Consider the following 20,740-nt stretch of genomic DNA (forward strand, 5'->3'; position numbering starts at 1 on the left):
GAAATACTATCCTACTTAGGGAGATATATCTACGGAATATATATAATATTTTTCTCCTTCCTGAACCTTAAGCAGGTGAAATATTTTGTCTAAACGTTGGGCAGCTATATGGCTGTCTTGTACCTGAAAAGGGTAAATGTCTGCAGCATTGAATTATAGCCAGCATAAGTTCCAGTACTATTTATATGACATCCTACGATGTAAAATGGAGATAATACTGAATTTATTTACATCACAGCAGCTGTGGAAAAACTGGATTATACACACTTGCATATAAAGACAAGGCATTAAATGGTGCCATCAATTCCTGCAAGCCAGCAGAAATAGCTTTTCCCTTCCCGATAACCATGCCTGGATGGTTCCCAAGGCTGAGTGCTAGTTTTGCACATCCCACAGGAAGTTTGGATTCTCTCCTGCATCGTGGGTGGAAAATGCCTGGTATTATCATGACAGGTGCAATAGGTATTGAAACGTAAACCTTTCACTGATCCTGGGTAACATATTGCCAGTCCTGGGCTTTGCTCCAGAAGAGTGTTTTGGGAGAAATTACATGTCTTGAGGAAAAGAAACATTTCTGGAAATAGGTTGCTTCAGAAATTTGGCAGCTCTTCAGATGTTCAAAATGTTAGAAGCAGTCAAGGCAGAGATCGAACGGGGGGTGGAGGAAGGCAAAGAAAGCAGCTAAAGGTGCATAATGTATTGTAGAACTGTGGGAGAGTTCTGTTGCACAAACATCATGGTCATTTAAGGAGGGATTCATGTGGCAGTTTGCAAAACTGTGATAACAGAATTCGTTGGGCACCTTTACTGGTCTCACTCGTTCTCAGTCCGCTGTTCTACTTCCATCTGGATTTGGCGTTTAATGCACTTCACATTCCACTCACCAATTTCAAAACTTCATATATTAAAAAATAACCCAGGTGTCAGAGCGTTTCCAGTTGCTCAACTTAAAACTGTGTCTGGATGATCTCAGGAGAGAGCCACTGTAAAACGTTTGTGCATGTGAGGTACAGAAATGCGGAGGGACCTGAGGGGACTTTTTCCAGAGGGTAGGATGGAAAAGCTGTTCTCGAGGGAGGAAGAGGAGGAGGAGGAGGTCTTCAGCTTCCAGTAACACCTAGCAAGTCCAGTAAGGCGGCAGTAGGCGTGGCACACTCAGCAAGTCCCATAGACTTCAGGTAGTTTGCAGGGCAGGAGTAAATATCCTATGTAAATTTGCAGGCCAAGCCTGTGTAAATGTATTTTCAACGTGAGAAGTTCCAGGATATCAGAGGGCATAGGAAAGAGAGGGGGGGTTCATGCTTCTGCTTGCGTTTGGTTGGTCCGCGCTAATTAAGCTATGGGACTTTATGAGGAATGGCAGAAAAAGAAAAATGCCACCAAAACATCTTTTTAGATTTCACTTAAATCTATCTCCAAAGTGGGTTTTGTTGTCATAGTTTTGGCAGTTGAGGGAGGATCCTCAAGAGAACAAGAACTTGTTTTCTCTGGAAAATATGCTTTTCTTTCTTTTTTTCTCCTATATTTGCACATAAATGTTGTTATGTTTTCATTTCCATCTGGAAGGTACAATCTTAATCTGAAATCTTTATGTCGTAGCTTTATGAAATAGCATCAAAGTAGGTGAAAATGAACACATTAAACATCATCTGATGATTAACAGGATACTTTTAAGATCTTGCTTTATCACATGGAGGAGTCTGTGTATGTAAATCCGTTACATGCCAGTGTCTGCTCAGTCTGAATCCTTCCAGAATTTCTCCTGCTTTCAAAGGAAAGTTTACAGGAGTGTTTTAGATTGGGTTGGGAGCGTGACTGTCCGCATTTCTGTGCTTAGGTCTGCACCTTGGAGGCCTCAGCACCGACCCTTTTGCTCTGTTGAGATGACCCTGTTGGCTTTCAGCGCTCACTAACGTCAACGTAGCCTAGGTCGTTCCTTGCATCATGTATTGTGGATGGCAAAGCATCAGTTAGACAAGGTGAATTTAAAAAAAGGTCGGTGTATATGCTAAAGGGGATAACTGCTTACTTCTGAGCTTATGTGAATTTTGTTTTTCAGATGTTTACCTTCAGGAATATGCTTGGCAACTGATAAATATTTGCCCAAGATACTGCATTCTGGTTTTCATCTGCCAGACTCTGATTTTTCTCTTCATAAATCTGTGGTAAGTTAGTATTTGTGATTGGGCTTGAGCTTAGGTTTACTTCAACTGTATTTTGTTATAACCTAACATAATTTATAATATAATTTATTGTGAAGATATTGGAGAATCTGATTTTGAAAATCTGAGAAAAAGGAATAGAAAAATCACAGAGCTAAATACTCGCCCAAATCGTCTGTCTAACAACTATCACGCTGATAAGTTTGGATTAGGATCTAATTTACGGCTTATCTGTATTGAAACTTTTCTGCATTTCTCACACCGTCGAATACCAAGTCAATGTCAATGATTTGACATTGCTTTCAAAAAGTACAATTATAGTATATTCTGCAGAAGAGTTATGTTTCACAGTTGTCCTTTGTTATAGTTGGCAATAAGTTTCACACGGCTTGGTTCAGAGCTAACTTTTTTTTTCAAAACATCATTCGATAAGATGCTCTTAAGTCTTTGCAATGTATTACAAAAAAGCTTATCTACCAAACCAGCTCCATAATTGTATTTGTTTATGTATATGTGCAAGCATGTATTTTATGCCTATAGATTGAGAAGTATGGAAAGTTTTCAAGGTCAATGCCGGAATATGTGCCAGATCTGAAAAGGTGACTCTCTGACAGGTATGTGATAACTCAAGAACTGCCATAGAGATCACAAGAGCTGTGAAGAAGAACATGCTGTTGAAAGGGAATAAAAATACGTATTTTTGTTCAAACATTTATAGTCTGCATGAGCAGATCGCTCTCGACAAGGTCTGGACTCTTTGTGGGGATCGTTGCACGTTATGAGAAGGCCTTTTTGTTCAGGCTTTACCTGGTGGCTTCTCAAATATCTCTGTGGCTTTTCAGGCTGGTGTTTTGTGTCTTGGGCTGAACCCTGGGGCTACGAATGCTTCTGCTTTTAACTTCATCCCATGCCAGCACAATGCTTGTCTAAAACCAGGTTAGAGAAAAGCAGAGACTGAAACGGAAGAAAGAAAATTACAGTTAGATAAGGTCTATAAGAGCCTGTTTTACATTGCGCCTTTCTCCCACGTTCGTTGCCTGTAACTTGCCGTTCAGGGTGCGACCGCAGGGGAATGTTTGTCTGCTGTTGTAGAAACGAAGCATAGGCCAATGGATTACCGATCCTGACGGGGGCTGTGGCAGAATAAGGGCTCTGTTTTCAAAACGCCTTTAAATATGTAGGCAAATAAGGACTCCTATGGAGAGTTTAAGCAGATTAGGCAGGTAACTCCTGTTGATTTCTTATGAAAAGGCACACTTTACATCTTAAACTTCTCTGCACTAGCTGAAGGCTAAATGCTGTTCAAATCCATCACTGCTGTTTAATGTTTTTGAAATACCAACAGTATCTCCTGCCAGCTAATGTTCTCGGGTAGTTTGTGGATGTAAGAATTTGTGTAATAGTCCAAATTCTCCTGACCGACACGTTTTTCCTCTCTAGTTTAATATCTGGGACACAAGAGCGATGAGACCTCTATTTTTCTTTCTATGTACTGATCTGTATCTGACAGGAGCGAGTGAATAAGTCCTAGCCAGATTGTCAGGACATTTGCCACAGCTCTGGAGGGTGCCTCTTGTCTGACACGGGACTGAACTGATGTGGAAAGGAAAAAAAATATAATGAATACAGGCCTCTTCATGAAACAGCATTCTTGGGTTTTTTAGCCAACCTCCCACAAGACTTCCAGGTCTCAGCCTGTTGGGTTAACAAGAGGCTCGGGGCAAGACCAGCCGAGAGGTGCCGTTTCGCAGCGTGGCAGCCTACGTTACCAGATGTGGTTGAACCTCTACTGTTAAGGCTTGACCGCCCCACTTTTAGGAATTCCACAGCCTGCTGGACAGCAGACATTTTAGGAATTTCCCAGCAGATAATGGTTTATCTAGTCCTTTTGGATTTACTGCCTTAAAAGTAATACTATGTTTTGACAGATGGTGTCAGCTTCACCACAGATCTAAGACATGTTTAAGATGTTTGCCTAAAATTACAAATTTTTGGAAGAAAATATTAACAAGAAACATTAATGTGCACTGTTAATATTGTATTCAGCAATAACTTCCGCTTTATTTGCTCCTAGCTTTGATGCAGTATACCCCAGGTCTGGCCAAACCAAGAGAGCTGTTGGAGTTGTGTATTTGCTCCTGAATTTTAGGAGGAGCAGTGCTGCAGGCAGCATGACACAGGCCATGGCAATGGTCACTTGTCTTAACTTTTATAGTTATACTCTTTCTGTGACTGTTGTAAGACACAAATTTAATACAAGAGACAGTGAAGCTGTGAGCAGCATGCCTAGTCGAGTAAGTCCTCCCGCCTCTGCTGGGAGCATGTTGCAGGAGCCGTGCTTGGCTCAGCATGAAGCCATTTGAAATGAATGTTCAGCACTTCACAGCATCAGTCGCTGATCATAAACCTCATGTCATGGATGGGGCCTGAAACCCAAAGTTTTCAGCTCTTTGGAACTGGGGTCTGTCTTTAACTGGTCCAGAAGGACATTTATGGGGATACTTCAGAAACAGAGGTCCCAGCCCTACTGTGACTCACCTTAGTGTTATTACGTGATTTCTTCAGATTCCTTCAGTGGTACTGCTTTGGTGTAAAGGTACTAAAGAAGCAGGCTTAATGAAGTAATTATAATTAATATTACATAGGGGTTTAGGGCCCTCAGGCAGGAGTCTTAATATCACGGTCTAACACTTGATTTAAGAGAACATCTTGTATGTATTATTTACACCAGATATTAGACCTGCTGTGCCAGTGCCAGTGACTGCAGCCCAGGGGATTTATTAGCACCAGATATGCTATTTATTTGGAAGAAATTCCATGTAAGTTACAAAATAAGTTTTGAAATAAATAGATCTTAATATCAGATAAATGATGGATGAAGGCTTAGTTCAGACTGGCTCCTTGATCGATCGGGGCAAATGCTCTGCTGGAGGTTTAACACTAATGCAGCACAGTGGGGGATTTTTAAGATATCATCCCCAATCTCTGTCACGTAGAGCAGTGGTACATTGGGCTTCTGGAATCCCACTGCAGAGGTTGTTTGGACTTTGAGAGATTTCAGCTCTTCTTGTGTTTACTTAAGTACACTTAGCTCTTTTTCATGTTCAAGTAGCTTCAGAAACTTTAACTGATTTTGTTTATTGATAAGGCTGAAAGCTTGGGTCAGGGTGAAGAGAAACCAGTTACAGCTGTGAAGCGGGATGGGAGCAGCAATCCTCATGTGTAGGTCGTGGAGTCAAGTGGGGGTTCTTGGGTCAAGCTGGAAAACCCCTTAATGTTCTGCAGGTCCCCAAAGTCTTTCTGTGGTGGGAGGAGATAATGTTTTCAATTTCGTTTTAAACATAGCTTTTTTTTTTTTTTTCTTTTTCTCGAATGACTAAAACAAGAAGTGTAATAACTGGAGGCAATATGGGAAAAGCCTGAATGTGGCAACGATGAAGTCCTGATCCTGAAGGTGCACATATGTTTGCCAAAAGTGCTGCATGAAGACATTTAAAGTTCTGGATCTGGGGCTTGTGCGATAACTTTCCTGTGGAAATAATCTTGGGTTTTTCTCCAGCCAGGCAGCTGGAAATCCCAAAATACAAGGGACTGATTCTCATGAAACATTTTGGCTCTTTGGGTTTGTTCCCTCTGCCTCCCATTGGTAAGCATGTGCAGGTTTCCCTTGTGGTGGGAGAAGACTGAAATGTGGCCTCGTTATGAAGTTTTGCTGGCATAGCTATGTTTGCTCCAGTTGTGAAAAAATCACGCCTCTAGATCATATCCCTGTGCAAAAGTCTCTGATGTGGATGCAGCTACCCTGACCAAGGAACCCGTCTGCTTTGCTTATGTTCCTAAAGCTGATGTTACTAAGCCGGCAGGAAAACTTCCATGAGCATATGCTGCTTCTACTTTGGGGGCTCTGTCTGTGTAACTATAGGAGTGTACAGAGCCTTCCTTGTGCAGGTGAGGCATAATTTATACAGTAAGTATAGTTTTCTATAAGTGCTGCAGGTGAACTTAGTAAAAAGCATAGTTTTGCTGATGCTGCTATTCTTGGTTGTAGGTTTTTTATCACCTGTATTGCTGCTGAGGCCAGTTATTTCTTGATCCATAAACGTACAGGGGTAGTTGTAAATTTAAAGTACCTTAATTTCATAAAGGAGAATGTGACTTTTGCATCATCTTTTTGGTCCCCCAAAGAAGAAAGTAGAGCTTTAAGTTTGGGGATGAATATACTGTTTTCTGTGGCATCTACGAACCTGTATGTACTAAGTAACAGCGTGTAGTCCTGGCAAAGATTTTGAAAAAGAACTCGGGCAAATACAATCTAGGTCAAAGCAATTCTCTTTCTGTTTCTGCTCTGGCCTTTGATTTATCACTATTCTTTTATATTCATTTCTTTTCAGCACATGGGAGGAATACTGCCCACTGCGCTCCAGCTAACTAGCTGATTTATGGCTTACTTCCTATACACCCCAGTTTAATTAGGATGTTACTATTTCCTGCCCCTCATTACACTAAACCCTGATCACCGACTCAGAACTGGAAGCAAATTATTATCAAAGCACAGAGGAATACAAGCTGCTAATTCGTTTTGGTCTCTGCTGGAAAATTGAAATTGTACGTATTGCAAAGTGCTTTACAAAGTGTATTATGTGGCCTGACAGAGAGCTTGGATGTCTAACTGTTGCTTTTCAGAGGAGAAAGCTTTTGTTATATTATTAATTATACATAACCGTATATATATTAATTGTATTATCCCTTCCTCTTAGGACAGAGAAAGGGATTCATGCGGGCAGTTCAGGTGGACTGGCTGCAGATCAGGAAGGCTTTTACTTTTACACCATGGCTGCATGTTGTGGGAGAACATATGTCCCTGCAGCCACAAGGGAAAACAGGAGAATTTTTAACAGGGGTTAACTAGCACAAGTTAAAATCCTGGTGCTGAGAATACAAGTTGTAATTTTAGTATGTGTCAGCTGGCTGAGTTAAACCCTAGGTTAGAGGATTGCGGCAATATAGTATTTTGGCAGTGTTTTGTTTGCCAGGAGATAAAAAAACCCACAACAACAAAGAAATGAATCCTGCATCTGTGCCTTTCTTGTTTAGATTTTAATAACAGCAAGTGGGGCAAATTCCCCAGCTGCGCAAAGGGGTTCACAGCTACTTGAGTCAAAGGAGTCCTGTTCACTCGTGGCAGGAGGGGCTCTTTCACATGAGGGTGGCAATGGCTGGGAAGCAGCGAGGCAGAGGAGAGCCTGCGGCAAGAGGTCTTGTTTGCTAGAGGGCTTAAACTGATTTAAATTCAGAGCGATTTAAATTCTTCCTTGGCTATGATAGCATTTGCCTCCATGTGCTCTCTGAAGAGTTGGGGAGTTGTCGTGGAGAAATGTAGATGAGTTGCTTGGAGCTTCAGCACACAAGACGATGAAAAATATCGCTATAAAAACAAAACTGAAGGAGTAAGTCGCTCGTGGCGTGTTCGGAAAGGGTCCATCCTTGAGCCATGCAACCTTAACACGTGGCGTTAAGGCCGTTGATATAGGCAGTGCATTTTGGGCCGCAGTCCCCTGGGGACACGGTAAGGTTTTAATGGAATACAAAGCCCTGCTAGGCTTGTTGACACATCATCAACGCAGCTACTGGCGTAAAGGACAGCAGAGTGCAGCGCTTCGGGTTCTCCACATTATCCTGGGCCGACACCTATCATATATGCAGGATATCGTTGTCCCTTTTTTGTGGTTTTAAATTATTAAGGCCAGTTAACCATGTGCAGCTGTGATACCTGTATGGAAACTGGCTTCTCAACATGCAGAGCAGAAGATTTGGTAATGAAATAAATTCCCTTTCCTACCGTTTGGCTAAAACTGGGCACTGTAAGAGATTTGCAAAGATTTTTAGGTACCTGGAACTGTTAGTTAGTGGGAGTTACATATCCTAATGCTGTTCGTAAATTTTCCATAAGAAAGTTTACCTTGTTTTCATTAAAATACTCTGAAATATTCATAGTAGTGACCCAGACTTGCTTCATTTAACCTCGTTACAAATGCAGATTTAATTCATTAGCTGTGTGGTTTTGAGATATCTTCTGTGGGAGGAAGAGGGTTTATTCTGAATTTGGGGCACCACCTTCCTCCCTCAGTTTTCTATTTCTGTTTCTATTTCTGTACCATGAGGTTTTGTTATGTTTATTATTATTTTGTAAGGTTTGGGTTTCCTCGAATTGGAGAAAAAACTGTAGGCGGGGGCAGAATCTGTGTATCCAGGGCAACACAAACACAGCTGGTGGAGGGGAAGATGATGCAGCATGGGTCTCAAGCTCACGGCCGAGGGTCAGGAGCAACTTCTCCATAACTTGCTGCTGCTCTTTGAATGCTTGAGGTGACTCTTTCCCTGCCTGTAAGCTGGTAATCCTGCAAGATAGCTGGTTTCTGACATAATGTCTGAATCTGTTCAGTATGAGATAATATTGGTGTTGGGATTTGGGTTTGAACAGCATTGTGTTTCCTATTAAGCAAAAATCTGCTTTGGAAGAGTGTTTCCATAGTCTGACAAAATCAAGCCCGTGCGTGAAAGGTGGGCTGGGGAAATTCCACTTCCTGAACTAAGAAAACGTAAAAGTTTGTGAATCTGGACCGGGCCGTAACCTCTTTTAAGTGAATATTGGCATTGTTATTGCTGTGCTCTTCCAATGAGTCATAAAGGGAGAACAGGCTCTCAGATCCAGTTTGAGATTCTCCAGCTTGAGATAAGGAATAAAAACAGTATAAGGATTTACAGGAAGGGAGTGGATAATGTTTAAACATTGCTCCATCCTTCCTAGAGAGACTGCGTAAACTTAAACAGTATTGGAAATGACAGCTGAGATTAAAACAGGTCATCTCTTGCGAACATTTTCTCAACATCCCCGTTTCTGTGACACCGTAAGATGGAGAAAGTCTGGTGTTGGCAAGCCGTTGGGGAGAGCGCCTTTTGAAATGAATTGCTCGCTGTACAGCAAACTGGAGTGAGGACATCTTTCGAGAGTCTGTAGGAGCGCGCTGATTGCTCCTGCTGTTTACAAAACATCTCTTTTCTCTAGAAAAGCAAGTCAGCCAAAGTGTGGCTTAAAGCTCTTGGTCTGGATATCTTCCTGGTTTGTGTAGGCTGTATGGTAGTCAGTACTGCAGTCTGCAGTGTTTCATCCCTGAATTGTGCTGAAATGCTTTTCCTTCCTGTAACTTTTTCCGTCCTTGATCGTTCTGGGTGATCTGATTGCGGATGGGCTGTGGCCGCAGAGGGGACAGCATGCAGAGAAGGAATATAATCATTTCCCGCGGGGAAGACATTCTTTCTGTGCCGTGACAAGTCAAGTAACAATGACGCTAATGACAGGCCAAATTTATATGTGCAGATCTTCCCATGTGCGGTTGTGAGCTGCATTAAAGAAGTAATGAGTAAAAAGGTCTCCAGTTCCCTGCGCAGGTGGATGTGGGACTGGGCTGCTTCCATCACCACTGCGATGTTTTTTCTCAACTGTGGAACAACCTAAAATGTTTCTCCTTTTGTAGGGGAACTTTTCAGCTTAGAGGGCTTAAGGGGAGTTCCTTCGGCTGTTGTTGAATTAATTACAGCACATCAGTCACGAACAGTGCACTCAAGGCAGTACCCTGGTGCAACCTCTGCTTTCCTTGTGAAAGCTCCTTCGCCTTGCAAATGCTTCAGGTACCTCATTTATCACATCAAGTGCTTTAGCCACCAAGAGATTTTCCTGAACTGATCACAAATAAACGTTTTCTTGGCCTTTAGAAGAGCATTACCTTCTAGAAACTTGGTGAACAAATCCAGGCGAAGTTACCGCGTTCTCGATCTGCAGTCGCGGAAAGCGATGGCATTAGAAAAAGAATATCAGCAAAAGGGATATATTTTTCATTTTAAATTATACCCAGCTTTCTTAAGAAAGCAAATTAAATTGCACTTAACCAAAGAATACAGATAACAGTATTAAGTACAATAGAACATTTTAATTACTAAGAAAAACAAATGTACATGTCTGTAACTGTAATTAAGGAGTGCTGTATTTGCTGTGCATTAGTGTGACTTGTATGTCTGCAATACAGTAATTGGCGTGATTCATCACTTGCTGTCGGACTTGACATTACGGTTACTGCGAAGCACTATGAGAAGACAGGAATTCAGTGCTTAGATGCAGACTGTTTGACAGGGTGTCTGAAGGCTGATGGAGCATAGCTGTCATTTGGCTTCATCATAGCCCAGCCTCAGGGTTGCAGTTGTGCTCTAGGTAACTTTGTACTGGTGGCCTGTGAGCTCCCTGGTAGCTCTCGGTGTGTTTGCTGGATGCCTTCACAGATGTCCCGCTGCTGATACTCCCTCTCTAGTTTCCATCCTTCGCTGTGGGATCAGGGATATGGGTGGCTCAGGAGCTATCGCGGTGCTGAGGAGACAAATCAATGCAATCTTTGCTGGAATAAGGACTGTGGCATTGCAACTTGTCCCTGTGGAGGTGTGCTGGGTGCAGAAGGTGGCTAAGGGGGAAGCCCGCAGGAATGAATGGGAAGAGCCTAAGAATAAAGAGGCTGAGCTTATTTCCCAGATCTATTCCTTGAAACTGTTTTCTCCTCTAGCTTCAGGATGCCCAATGACAGTAATACTGTCTTCAAACACAGAAAAGACTGCCGCGAGACGAAAAGCAGCAATTTGTTCTCTATGCCCCTTGTGATAGAAGAAGAGTAATGATATAAAAACATCACAGCAGAGAAGAGCTGGTTAAAAAATGAGGGAACCATTCCTTATATTAAGGTAGTTAAGTACTGGAATGAATTCCCTACAGAGACTCTGAAAATTTCTTCCCTGGAAGTCTCAGGACATTATCTGAGGAAACTTCTGAGAAGCACCATGGTGGACCTTGATCCCTTCTTGGACCAGGTGAACGGACCCCATCACCTTTGGGCCCCTCCTCCAGCTTGATTCCTGTGACTCCGGGGTGGGCAAACCCTGCTGCCTGGGGAGCCATGTGGAAGGCAGAAACCCATCCTGGGGACTGCCTGGGAAACCCCTGCTGAGCAGGCACCGTAACGGCTGCACTGGGCTCCTGTGTGGTCCCTACTGACCTCTCCAAGGGAAACAAGCAAATCCAGGTAGGAAATGATTCCTGGAGGTGTAACCAGCTCCCGGTCTGTCCTAGGGTTGAGAATATGTATGAAAAGCTAGTGTAGACTTCTCTTTTTCCAGTCATCTTGAATTCATTTTCAAGCATGGCTCACCTATAGCTGTAGTGGCCAGTAACAGTGCTTTGTTTATAAAAAATACTAACAGGTAGGGAACTAACCTCTTATCACACATAACTCTGCACTGGTTTAGCAGGACAGCAAGCAGGTAAAAGGCACAGAGACATTTCTTACACAGCGGACCAACTTTCCCAGCTGTGTTCTTTCAGGTACGGACGGATCAGTTCCAAAGTGGAACAATTTAGGATAGCTGCTGGTTAATAGTTAATGAGCAGCCTTGGTTTAAATGCACATTCCAGAGATGGCCCTGCTGACTGCATTTAAGCAATAAAATGCAACAGGCGGCGCTTTTTGAGGCAATTACAGCAGTCCTCGTGTGGTGTTATAGTGCCACAGGACTGAGGGCTGAGCGACTTTAATCACTGGAGAACTGTAAACTCGCTGCCTGCTATTAGGAGATGGACTTTGAGTTTAAAAAAAAAAATAATAAAGCAAGTAAAACAGGTAGGCCTGTCAATTTACTGAGCGTTATTGGCAGAAACATGATCTAATTGGCAGCCAGTGAGAAATCACTATCTATGCAGAAGTACCGGTAAGATTTATATTGCACGAACAGTAACTTATAGTTATTGTATAAACAAGTGATATATTTGGTTGTGTAATGCTGAGGTATCTACCTAAGCAATGTTGTGCGCCACATTACTTGTTGTATTTGAGGTACTTTCATATATGGAGTTCCTAGTTACAGCTAATAGGAACTGTCTTGTTCAAATAACCTTAAGATTATAGAATTGCGATAATCCAGATGTTTTCTGTGTAACCACTGAAACAACGACGAAAAAAGTATTTTTGTTTTTCATTTGGCGCATTATTAAAATGTCAGTAAATATCTTAAATTTTAGTTATTTTTTTCAGTAGAGTGATGATAGGATGCCTGACCGTTTTAAGGTAAATCTAAGCAGATTTCATAACCACTTAGTGCAACAGAAGTAGTAGTAAAATAGTTCTATTTTAGGTGAAAGAAACATAAAGGGGTTAAGGCAATGTCTTGCATGTGAGGCTGCTAAAACAGTTCAAAAGCTATGCATGTTCCTGAGAAAAACAAGAGGGCTTCGTGGCCGTTCAAAGGGGCCTAAGGCAGAAGCAGCGTTTGCTTCCAGCAGCTCATGCGGGAGCGTGCCTGTGCACACACGTTTTCCAAAAGGCGATAGCTGGGGAGGCGAACGAGAGCAAACCTTTGAATTTGCATTGCATGTCTGGTAACAGGCAGGGATCGGCGGCGTGGAGAACCGCATGGGCCTGGGAGAAAGGCTTCTCAGCAGCAGAGAGCGAAGGAGAGAGCTTAACTCACAACATAGGACTTTGCTCCTTAAGCCTCTCTTCAGCACTGGAGAATGTTTCCAGGTTTTCCAGCTGGGTTAGCGGTAACACTGTTCGTCGGTATACATGCCCCCCATTTCCTTTTGTTTTCACTGACTCTCTGCTTTCATTTTGAAACTTCTTGACTTTCTTAAGCTCAAAGAAAGCTGCCAGCTGTCTTGGGACATCACCCTGAGCCATGGAAATCTGAATGATTCATTAGCCTCCGAAGAGCGAGCTCAAAGCTTGAAACCCTTTTCAGACTCTCAGTAAAAGACACGGATTAGGGGAGATCTCGGTTTCCATCTCCCAGAGAGCTGCCAAATTCCCTTCCCTGCTCCTCCAGTTCTTATGCCACTCTTCAACATCGTGCATTAAATAACATGACTAATATTTGTCATGTGTTACTTTTCCTTTCGGGCCTCTCTGGAGGGAGAAGTATGTGCATTGTTTTGACTGGCTGTTCTAGGATTTTTTAATCTAAATATATGTAACTGTGTATGTTAGAGATAGCAGGTAAGAACGCACGGGGTAGAATATGATTTGGGTCTGGAGCACTCTACCTCCAGAAAGAGTTTATTCCAGTCTGAGGCTAATGCCAAGAAAAACTTATTTTACAGAATGACTCGGTCTTTACTGCCTAATGAGCTCACGGCTGTAGCAGCAAGTGGCGGGGCCCAGCGGGGGCAGATCAGTAGAGCAGGATGGTGCTGAGAACCCGCTGGCTGCATTTGGTGGCTTTTTATTGTGAGGCGGCGTGGTCTGGTGCCATGGGAGAGCATCCTTTACCAGGGCATTTCTTGGGGCATGTCTTCCGCTTTTGCTTCACCCAGAAGAAGTCCAACTCCACAAGGTGAAGCAAAGCTCTGGAAGCACAGAAGACTGTGCAAAACCCCACTCCTTGTCTGAACTAAACCCACCATGTGGCGGCACCCTCAAAAATGCTGTTGAAAAAATAACCCCCTCGTCAGATGCGTGAGCCCAGGTATCATTGCCGCTGAGAAGCTTTCCCCAGGACATTATTTGGCACATCTAGTCTTGCTGTTTTATTACCCTGTAAATAAGAGAAACAGTAATACCACCAGTAGAATTAAATATACCACCACGTATACTTTATATATTGCAGTCTCTTGTTCTCCTGTTAACTTACGGACACTGCCCTCCCTCTCCGCAGCGCTCACGAACCAGCGTGTGTCTTAATGTGCCTCCTGCGCAAATTATTTTTGTTGGTTCAGCATGTCTCTAATAATCAGTCTCTATAATTTGGTTTTCTCCATTCATTGATTGCCCCAAATATGATTTTGCAATGCAAAGATCCCCTAGTCATAACTACAAAAATGACAGGCAGTACTTTTTGTAATCTCCATATTTGACGCATGAAAGAAGGCTAAATTCCTGTTTGAATAAACAACATAATAAGGTTATTGAGAATAAGACCATTACTATATAAAATTATGTCTAAGTGGCAGATATAATTAACATTGGATTGTAATTACACTAATTACAAGTCACATTAAGATACTCCAGTAATGACAAAGTGAGCACCCTATAATTGAATGGAATAAGCAGGGAAACATGCTGCTCACACTAATTACCTAAATGAGCTAATATGTCTTCAGAGTGACAGTCATGCTCAGTGTTATTACACAGGCAAGACGATTTTGTAAGTTAAAAAAAATTCTAATTTCCTTCCTTCCTTCTCTTCAGGACCCATTTCAAATCATCAGCAGCTTCAGAATATCTCTCTTGAGCCAAAAATAGAGAGATCCCACAGTTTAGGCCTTTTCTAATTTTTTTCGGCAAAGTACAATTTTCAGGGTTACACTGTGGTTTTGACGTATTCCTGCTGCTTTAAAAGTAAAATCTGGTCTGTTCTGTGTTTATTGGTAGGGTCCTTCGATGAGCCAATCCACTGTGATTTTTTTCACTTGTCTAAATTCGAAACAAACAAAATCATGTAACTTAAGCTCAGTGTGCTCTACAGCATAAAGCATACTTATTTTGTTGGCTCCAGAGTAACAAATATGGCTTATAACAGTCTGGCTCCAGTTGTGCCCTTGAGAGTGGTAAAATTTGAATTATTCAAGGCAATTAGTGGGAGCATTGCAGCGGAACTCAAATTTCAGCTCGAGCGTCTAAGAATAAAAACTAATATAAGAATAGGAATCCTACATATTGTGGAAAAAATGCACATTACTTTTTTCTTTAAACACCTCCAGCTGTCTGGGGCTCTGAGCTGGGAGGAAAAATAACATAACAGACACTTTAACAATCTAAAATAGTTCACTAAGAATTAAAAAATAGAGCCACTGCACTTTATCAGATTGCCTATACCTCAAACTTATCTGAAAGATCTATTATTATTATTTTTACTTTATGTGTGGTTTGATTCTCAGGGACCCAGAGTACCAACGATTCCCATTCTTTTGGTAATAGCCAAAAATCTGAAGCATATGGTTTCTTAGCAATATTTCTGACTGTTGTTGTTTATTTTTATCCCAGGGCGTAGGAGGTTCACTCGCAGAGCAGTTCAGTGCCAGCACTTTGATGAACTCTTTTCCTGTCACCAGGAACGCCATGAGTTTTTAGGAAGCATTTGAGAGAGGATGAGGAGGTCGTTGAGTGGGATGGTGTCCTCAAATGTAAAGATATGTCAAAGCCGCTTACAGAAAATGTAATGTCGGGGTATCTTGAAGGCCGATCCTCCCCACAGAGAGCGGAGAGGAGAGAAAAGTTGATGGGGCCTCGGAAGCCAAGGTCAGAAAATAAAAAACCCTGGCAAGGAAATTAGGCAATCGGTGGTTTAAAAAAAGATGAAGCCTTACTGGTTTTTGAGTTTAAGGAGAAGTAAGAGAGACTTGCAAAGTCTTGTCCTTGGAAGGTGGTTCTTTAGCAGAGCTGAAGAAGTCCATCCTAGGGGAGGCAAGTGGAGGGAGGCAATCTGGAAGAGAGTCAGGGGGAAGGGACACCAGGGAGAGATGGCAAAGCAGCTCTGGAGAACTCAGAAAAAAGGAGAAAAAAGCAGAAAGGGCAATGGGAGGAGCATGGGTGGTGTCAGGCGATTTCAAGATGACAGAGGCTAAATACATGTTTGTACCATGAAAGGAAAAGAGAGGAAAAAAAAATGTTAAGGCAATTTGCAGGAACAAAAGAGAACAAGAGTGATCAGGAGGGGGATTAGGACTGGGGCTTGAATGGGACACAGCCAGTGAGGGAACAGGAGTGTTCAAGGAGCAGAAGTAAACATATTTCTTTCTCATGGCCTTAAAGAGAGTGTACAGAATTAGCTCAGATACAGGCGTCTGTGTTCTAGACAGTGAAAATTTTATTTGGCTTACAAAGAATCACCAGTTCGTGGACCCTTGAACCATCCTTTACTGTTCTTACACGTTAGTAAAGGAAAGAAGGGATAAAGTCCTATGTCTGCTTAAACCTTTCATCGGGAGTCCACCTGGGTCCTGTGATGCCTTTTTCCTGATGACGCAGATTCATTCAGGGACTTAATGAATTGTTTAAACATGTAAATCCTTCCTTGTGAAAGATGGAAATGTCAAAGTTGACAACATATTAGCAATCCGCACTACCTATGATTTTGGGCCAGTCACATGTGATAACATATAGGAAAAAGAAATAAAATAATATGTGAATTTCTGCTAGCAGCTGGGTTGATTCATTAATCTGCAGGCACGATGCAGATACGTGTTTTACAACTGCCTAGCAAAATGACATTGCTTATATTAATTAATTCCTTATTTGAACAAATAAATGAGAAGTTGTTGCCAAAATGTATATTTTAAAAAAAGACCTCCAGTAACCAAAGTTTTTTGACTGAAAGCATTACCCATAAAAAGTTACCTGAGAATTTAAATTCCAGAGAGAGAAAATTGTGATTTAAATTCGCAAAACCATCAAATGAATAATTTTAACAGATTCTCAGCTCTTCTTAAACAGATGACTGTGTGTTTGCAACTGAATGTTTGATAAATGAAAAGAGACAAAATGTTCTACTTTTCAGCACATTTTTATCCACAGCTGGTGCACAGACTGAGACTGAGTGTATGTTAGCTTTAGCCGTGATTTTTCAAGTTGAGGTTTACTATATTTAGCTCTACATATATTTAGAATTGATGGAAGTAAATTTTTTAACTTTGGAAAATGTCGCTGAGCTGGACTTTGGTCCAGCTGAAAAATATCAGTGGTGTTTCTCGATACCACGTCAATGATGTTGAGAATTACTGGCCTCGGGGACCCCAGAAGAACCGTGGGGGTTTTCGTAGCTCCTAACAGCAGAGTGAGGCAATCGGGAGACACGCTCCTTCCCTTCCTGAAGAGGGAATCCTGCACCCAGATACATCCTCTTTGTAGGCTCCCTGCTTTAATATATTTGTAACAGAAGGTACGTAACCGTTTATTAGGATCGTGCAGTATGTTTGAGGCATATCATACACATTTGGGAAAAATAAAGAGACCCGGGGATTTGCTTGAGCATTTTTAACAATAGTTAATATGTTAGAAAGAATTTAACTTGGCAGAAACTTTTAGTACATATTTTTCTAAATGGCTGTTTGCCTAACTAGCATGATAATAAAAAGGCAATTTGATATTCCCATTCCTATTCAGTAGGTGTGACTCTGCTTCCACACCTGCTGAAACATTCCTTGAGTCATCGCGGTAATTACGAACATCCTTAATTTAATGTAGATGGTTTATATATTCCCTATTAAACATACCCTTTACTTTTACAGAAATAATTGTTATATACATCTGCTAATAACTTTCTGTGTGGCTGTGCAGAAGGTTTTCAACGTACTGCTTGCATTCCCATCTGTAAAGTGGGGTAACACTGCAGTTTGAGCTACTGATTGTGTCCTGGTATCGGTACTGGTTTCGGTATGGTATTCTCATTTTGCTAAATGCTATGCAAGTTCTAGCTTATGAAAACGCTATGATAAAGCTGTTGAGTGAAAACGTTATTGGAATTATTATAAAATAAAACAGCTCAAGGCTCTCGCCATGCTGATCAAAATATCAAAGTTAATTTAGTTGCTCTTTAGAATAGCAATTCATTCAGATTGGCAAAAACATAGTTCGCAGCCACTCAAGGTAAATAATAATCACTTTAAAAAAAGTAATTTATTCCAATTTGATTATATCAGCATAAGCACAATACCGCTGGACTGAATAGGGAAAATTGAAGGCTCTGTAGCACTTGACTGTAGCTGCCTCTGCCAAACTCCTTCAGCAAAGGTGTTAACATCGCCCTGGGCTGTATCAGCATTTGCTGTAGGGACAGTCGCCCTGCGATCCGCATAACTGTCTTTCTGCTAACACATTGCTCCGTTGTCGTAGTACTGAGATTGGCATAATGCGCCTTATCTGTAATGTGGCGTAACAGGGAAAAAAAAGGTATTTTGCAAATACCTTTTGTATTGCAAAACCACAGAGACATTTCTCGTGGTCTGTGAGCGTTCGCAGAGCTGCTTTCGGCTGGTCTTCTGCTCGGTCTTGTTGAGCAGCGTGCGGTCCAGTTCTTGCACACATCCTCACGGCGGCTTCGGCGTGCGTTTCATATTAGGCTGCAGAAAGAAAACGTCAGACGCCACAGTGAGGGTGGTGAGGGACCTTAACCTGGTCAAACTCTTGCTTCGCTGAGGATGTGAATTAAGGTGGTGATGGGCACAATCAGTGCTGTGGAGGAGACCTGCGTCTGAACTACTTGTGGCAATATAAATAATAATCCTCTCAGTTTTCTCTGTAATTAAATATCTCTGGTGAGTCACTCCTTTCACATGATGCAAATATTTACGGCTTGTAAAGAATATGATATCCAGTCAAGAATCAGACTTTTCTGGTGAGCGTGGAAAAGGCTAGACATCTGAGAATGAGAAACTTGGGAGACTGTATTTACTTAAGAGAATAGAAAGACTTTGATGGTACAAAATGTCCTCCAAAGACAACCCAAATCCTGGCTTTGAGAAGCCCAGCTTTTGCTCAGGCTTTTATTAGAGAAGGTGGTGACTCTCTAAAGCTGTCGGAGATGAAAAAAATGTGCAGAAGTATTTGGTGTCTGGATTCAGCCGCTTTGCATTGTGACATATTAGTCCCACTTTAGAGCTACCAGGCCTGAAATTCTGTGTTTCTCAGCCAAATATGAGTTTAATATTGACTTGATGATGGTTGCGTGGTCCTATGAGAACAGACCTCCTGCCCTTTGCATTCCTTGCTCTCACAGCCTACCAGCCATGGGGGTTGGTTATCTGTCGTCGCTCCCCTCCACCGGCACCAGCTCTGGACGTGTTGAAAAGGAGGAGAGAGAAGACATGAATTTGGTTATAGCCCGCTGAAGTGCAAAATGAATCGATGTGCCTCCATCCTTCCAGAGCCGGCACGGCTCGTGATTTATCTTGAAGGAATCTTGTTCAGGTTTTAGGGTTAGCAAAGAGGATCCATCTGGTGATTTTACAGCTCACGGACTATGGAAGGGTCTGAATTGACAGCTTTTATAGCTCTGTTGTCTCAAAATGTTAAAACATTAAAAGTCTTTCATTAGAGGAAAATCCTCATCAGGAAACAGCCAGTGCTGGGAATCCATGTGGAGGGCAATTGCTGACCAGTACATCGATACGTTGAGTACCAGTCTAATTTAGTAATTTGAAATTTTGCACTTTTTATAAATGACCGTGTGATTAAAACATCAAGTCTGATAACTCAAGCTTCCAGGAAGCAGTGACCAAATTAGTTCACTAAATACTTATCCAGCTTATTCAGGTCTCTCTTGAGGAGTTCAAAGCGTTCGCGCCAGGGTTGAAGTTGCTTCTTGATAAGCTTAAACATAGGAGACAGGCACGAGTCCTACTTCAGATTCCTCCTCAGTCTGGAAGTACAATTAATCCCTTCACCCCATCCCCATCCTGTACAACAGTTGGTTTGATTACTGCCAGTTGTTTATTACTGCAATTCATTTATATAAATTGCATCCTGTTTATTTTAATGTAAATCAACTAGGAATAGAAATATTCCCAATGCGGTTTGTCTTTTATAACAGAATATTTAATGTAGGAATGGTATAGTATTATAAAACCTGAAACCTGCTAAAATGATTTCACCCTTGCACCATTTCTGTGTATAATCAATCAGTCGAGGTACGAAGAGCAATTTGGAATGAAAGTATATGCCTTGCCAAATTAAGAGATTAGGGGAAATATATATAAGCTAAAAGCATCAAACCTCTTGCCAAACAGCCATTGTCAGTTCTACTTTTAATAAAAACAGTTCATTTGCAGAAAATAGGATGAAATCTGAATGGAAACGTGTTTTTTTTTAAAAAAAAATTGAAAAACTATAATCTTGCATATTAGAAACCGTTATTAAAACTTTAGAAATTATAAACTGAAGAAAATTAGCTGAGGTGAACCATGCTGTAGATGAGCATATAAAGGAAAGGCTGTTTAATGCTCTTTTTGCACATATGGCTGTGTGAAATGAATGTGACTATTATCAGCCATCAGACTTAGAGCAAAGGCGATGGTCAGAGTTTTATGCACTTTGTTATTCATCTTTTTCTTGTGAAACTGACATGTTTTAAGCCTTAAGCCCATCTTTTTCATCCTTTCATCTTTTTCTTGTGAAAAAGGTGGCTTTAAGGCTTGAAACATGGCAAGTCCTGGAGAAGGGTGGTCTGAGGAAGGAAGTCTCTGCAGATCCCCATTGGGAATGTGCTCCCCATTCAGTCCATTGACGGTTACGCTTGTTCTACCATCAAAATCCAAATAGTTCACACGTCTCGCACCAAAGCTGGAGGACTCCAGGACTGCATGAGGTCTCAAGTTTGTCTAGCCTGACAGGACAGGGATTTTGTTGCATCTTTTCTTCATCTCCTTGAATCTGGGGCTGAATGAGGACTTCCTTTCTGGAAAATTACTAGTAGAATATGTGTTTGAGGCACATCTTGTTTCTCAGTGACCCAAGACACAGACACATCTCAAGACTCTACTTTTTCCTATTATT

General features: G+C 41.7%; 1 protein-coding gene and 1 long non-coding RNA gene across 2 annotated transcripts in view; one reads left to right on the plus strand and one right to left on the minus strand.

Moving 5' to 3' along the window:
• Positions 1 to 20,740, plus strand: part of LOC135313338 (uncharacterized) — a 342,721-nt gene that overhangs the window by 222,180 nt on the left and 99,801 nt on the right. The window contains exon 9 of the mRNA XM_064450993.1: positions 2,060 to 2,165. Coding sequence (XP_064307063.1) covers positions 2,060 to 2,165 — 106 coding nt within the window. The remainder of the gene's footprint in view (positions 1 to 2,059; positions 2,166 to 20,740) is intronic.
• LOC135313665 (uncharacterized) lies at positions 10,137 to 11,615 on the minus strand. The gene is made up of 3 exons (XR_010373209.1): positions 11,476 to 11,615; positions 11,258 to 11,327; positions 10,137 to 10,581 (listed from the first exon to the last, which is right to left on the minus strand). It is a non-coding gene; the product is annotated as an uncharacterized LOC135313665 (long non-coding RNA).

This window comes from Phalacrocorax carbo, chromosome 5 (assembly GCF_963921805.1).
Source record: "Phalacrocorax carbo chromosome 5, bPhaCar2.1, whole genome shotgun sequence".
Taxonomy (NCBI): Eukaryota; Metazoa; Chordata; class Aves; order Suliformes; family Phalacrocoracidae; genus Phalacrocorax; species Phalacrocorax carbo.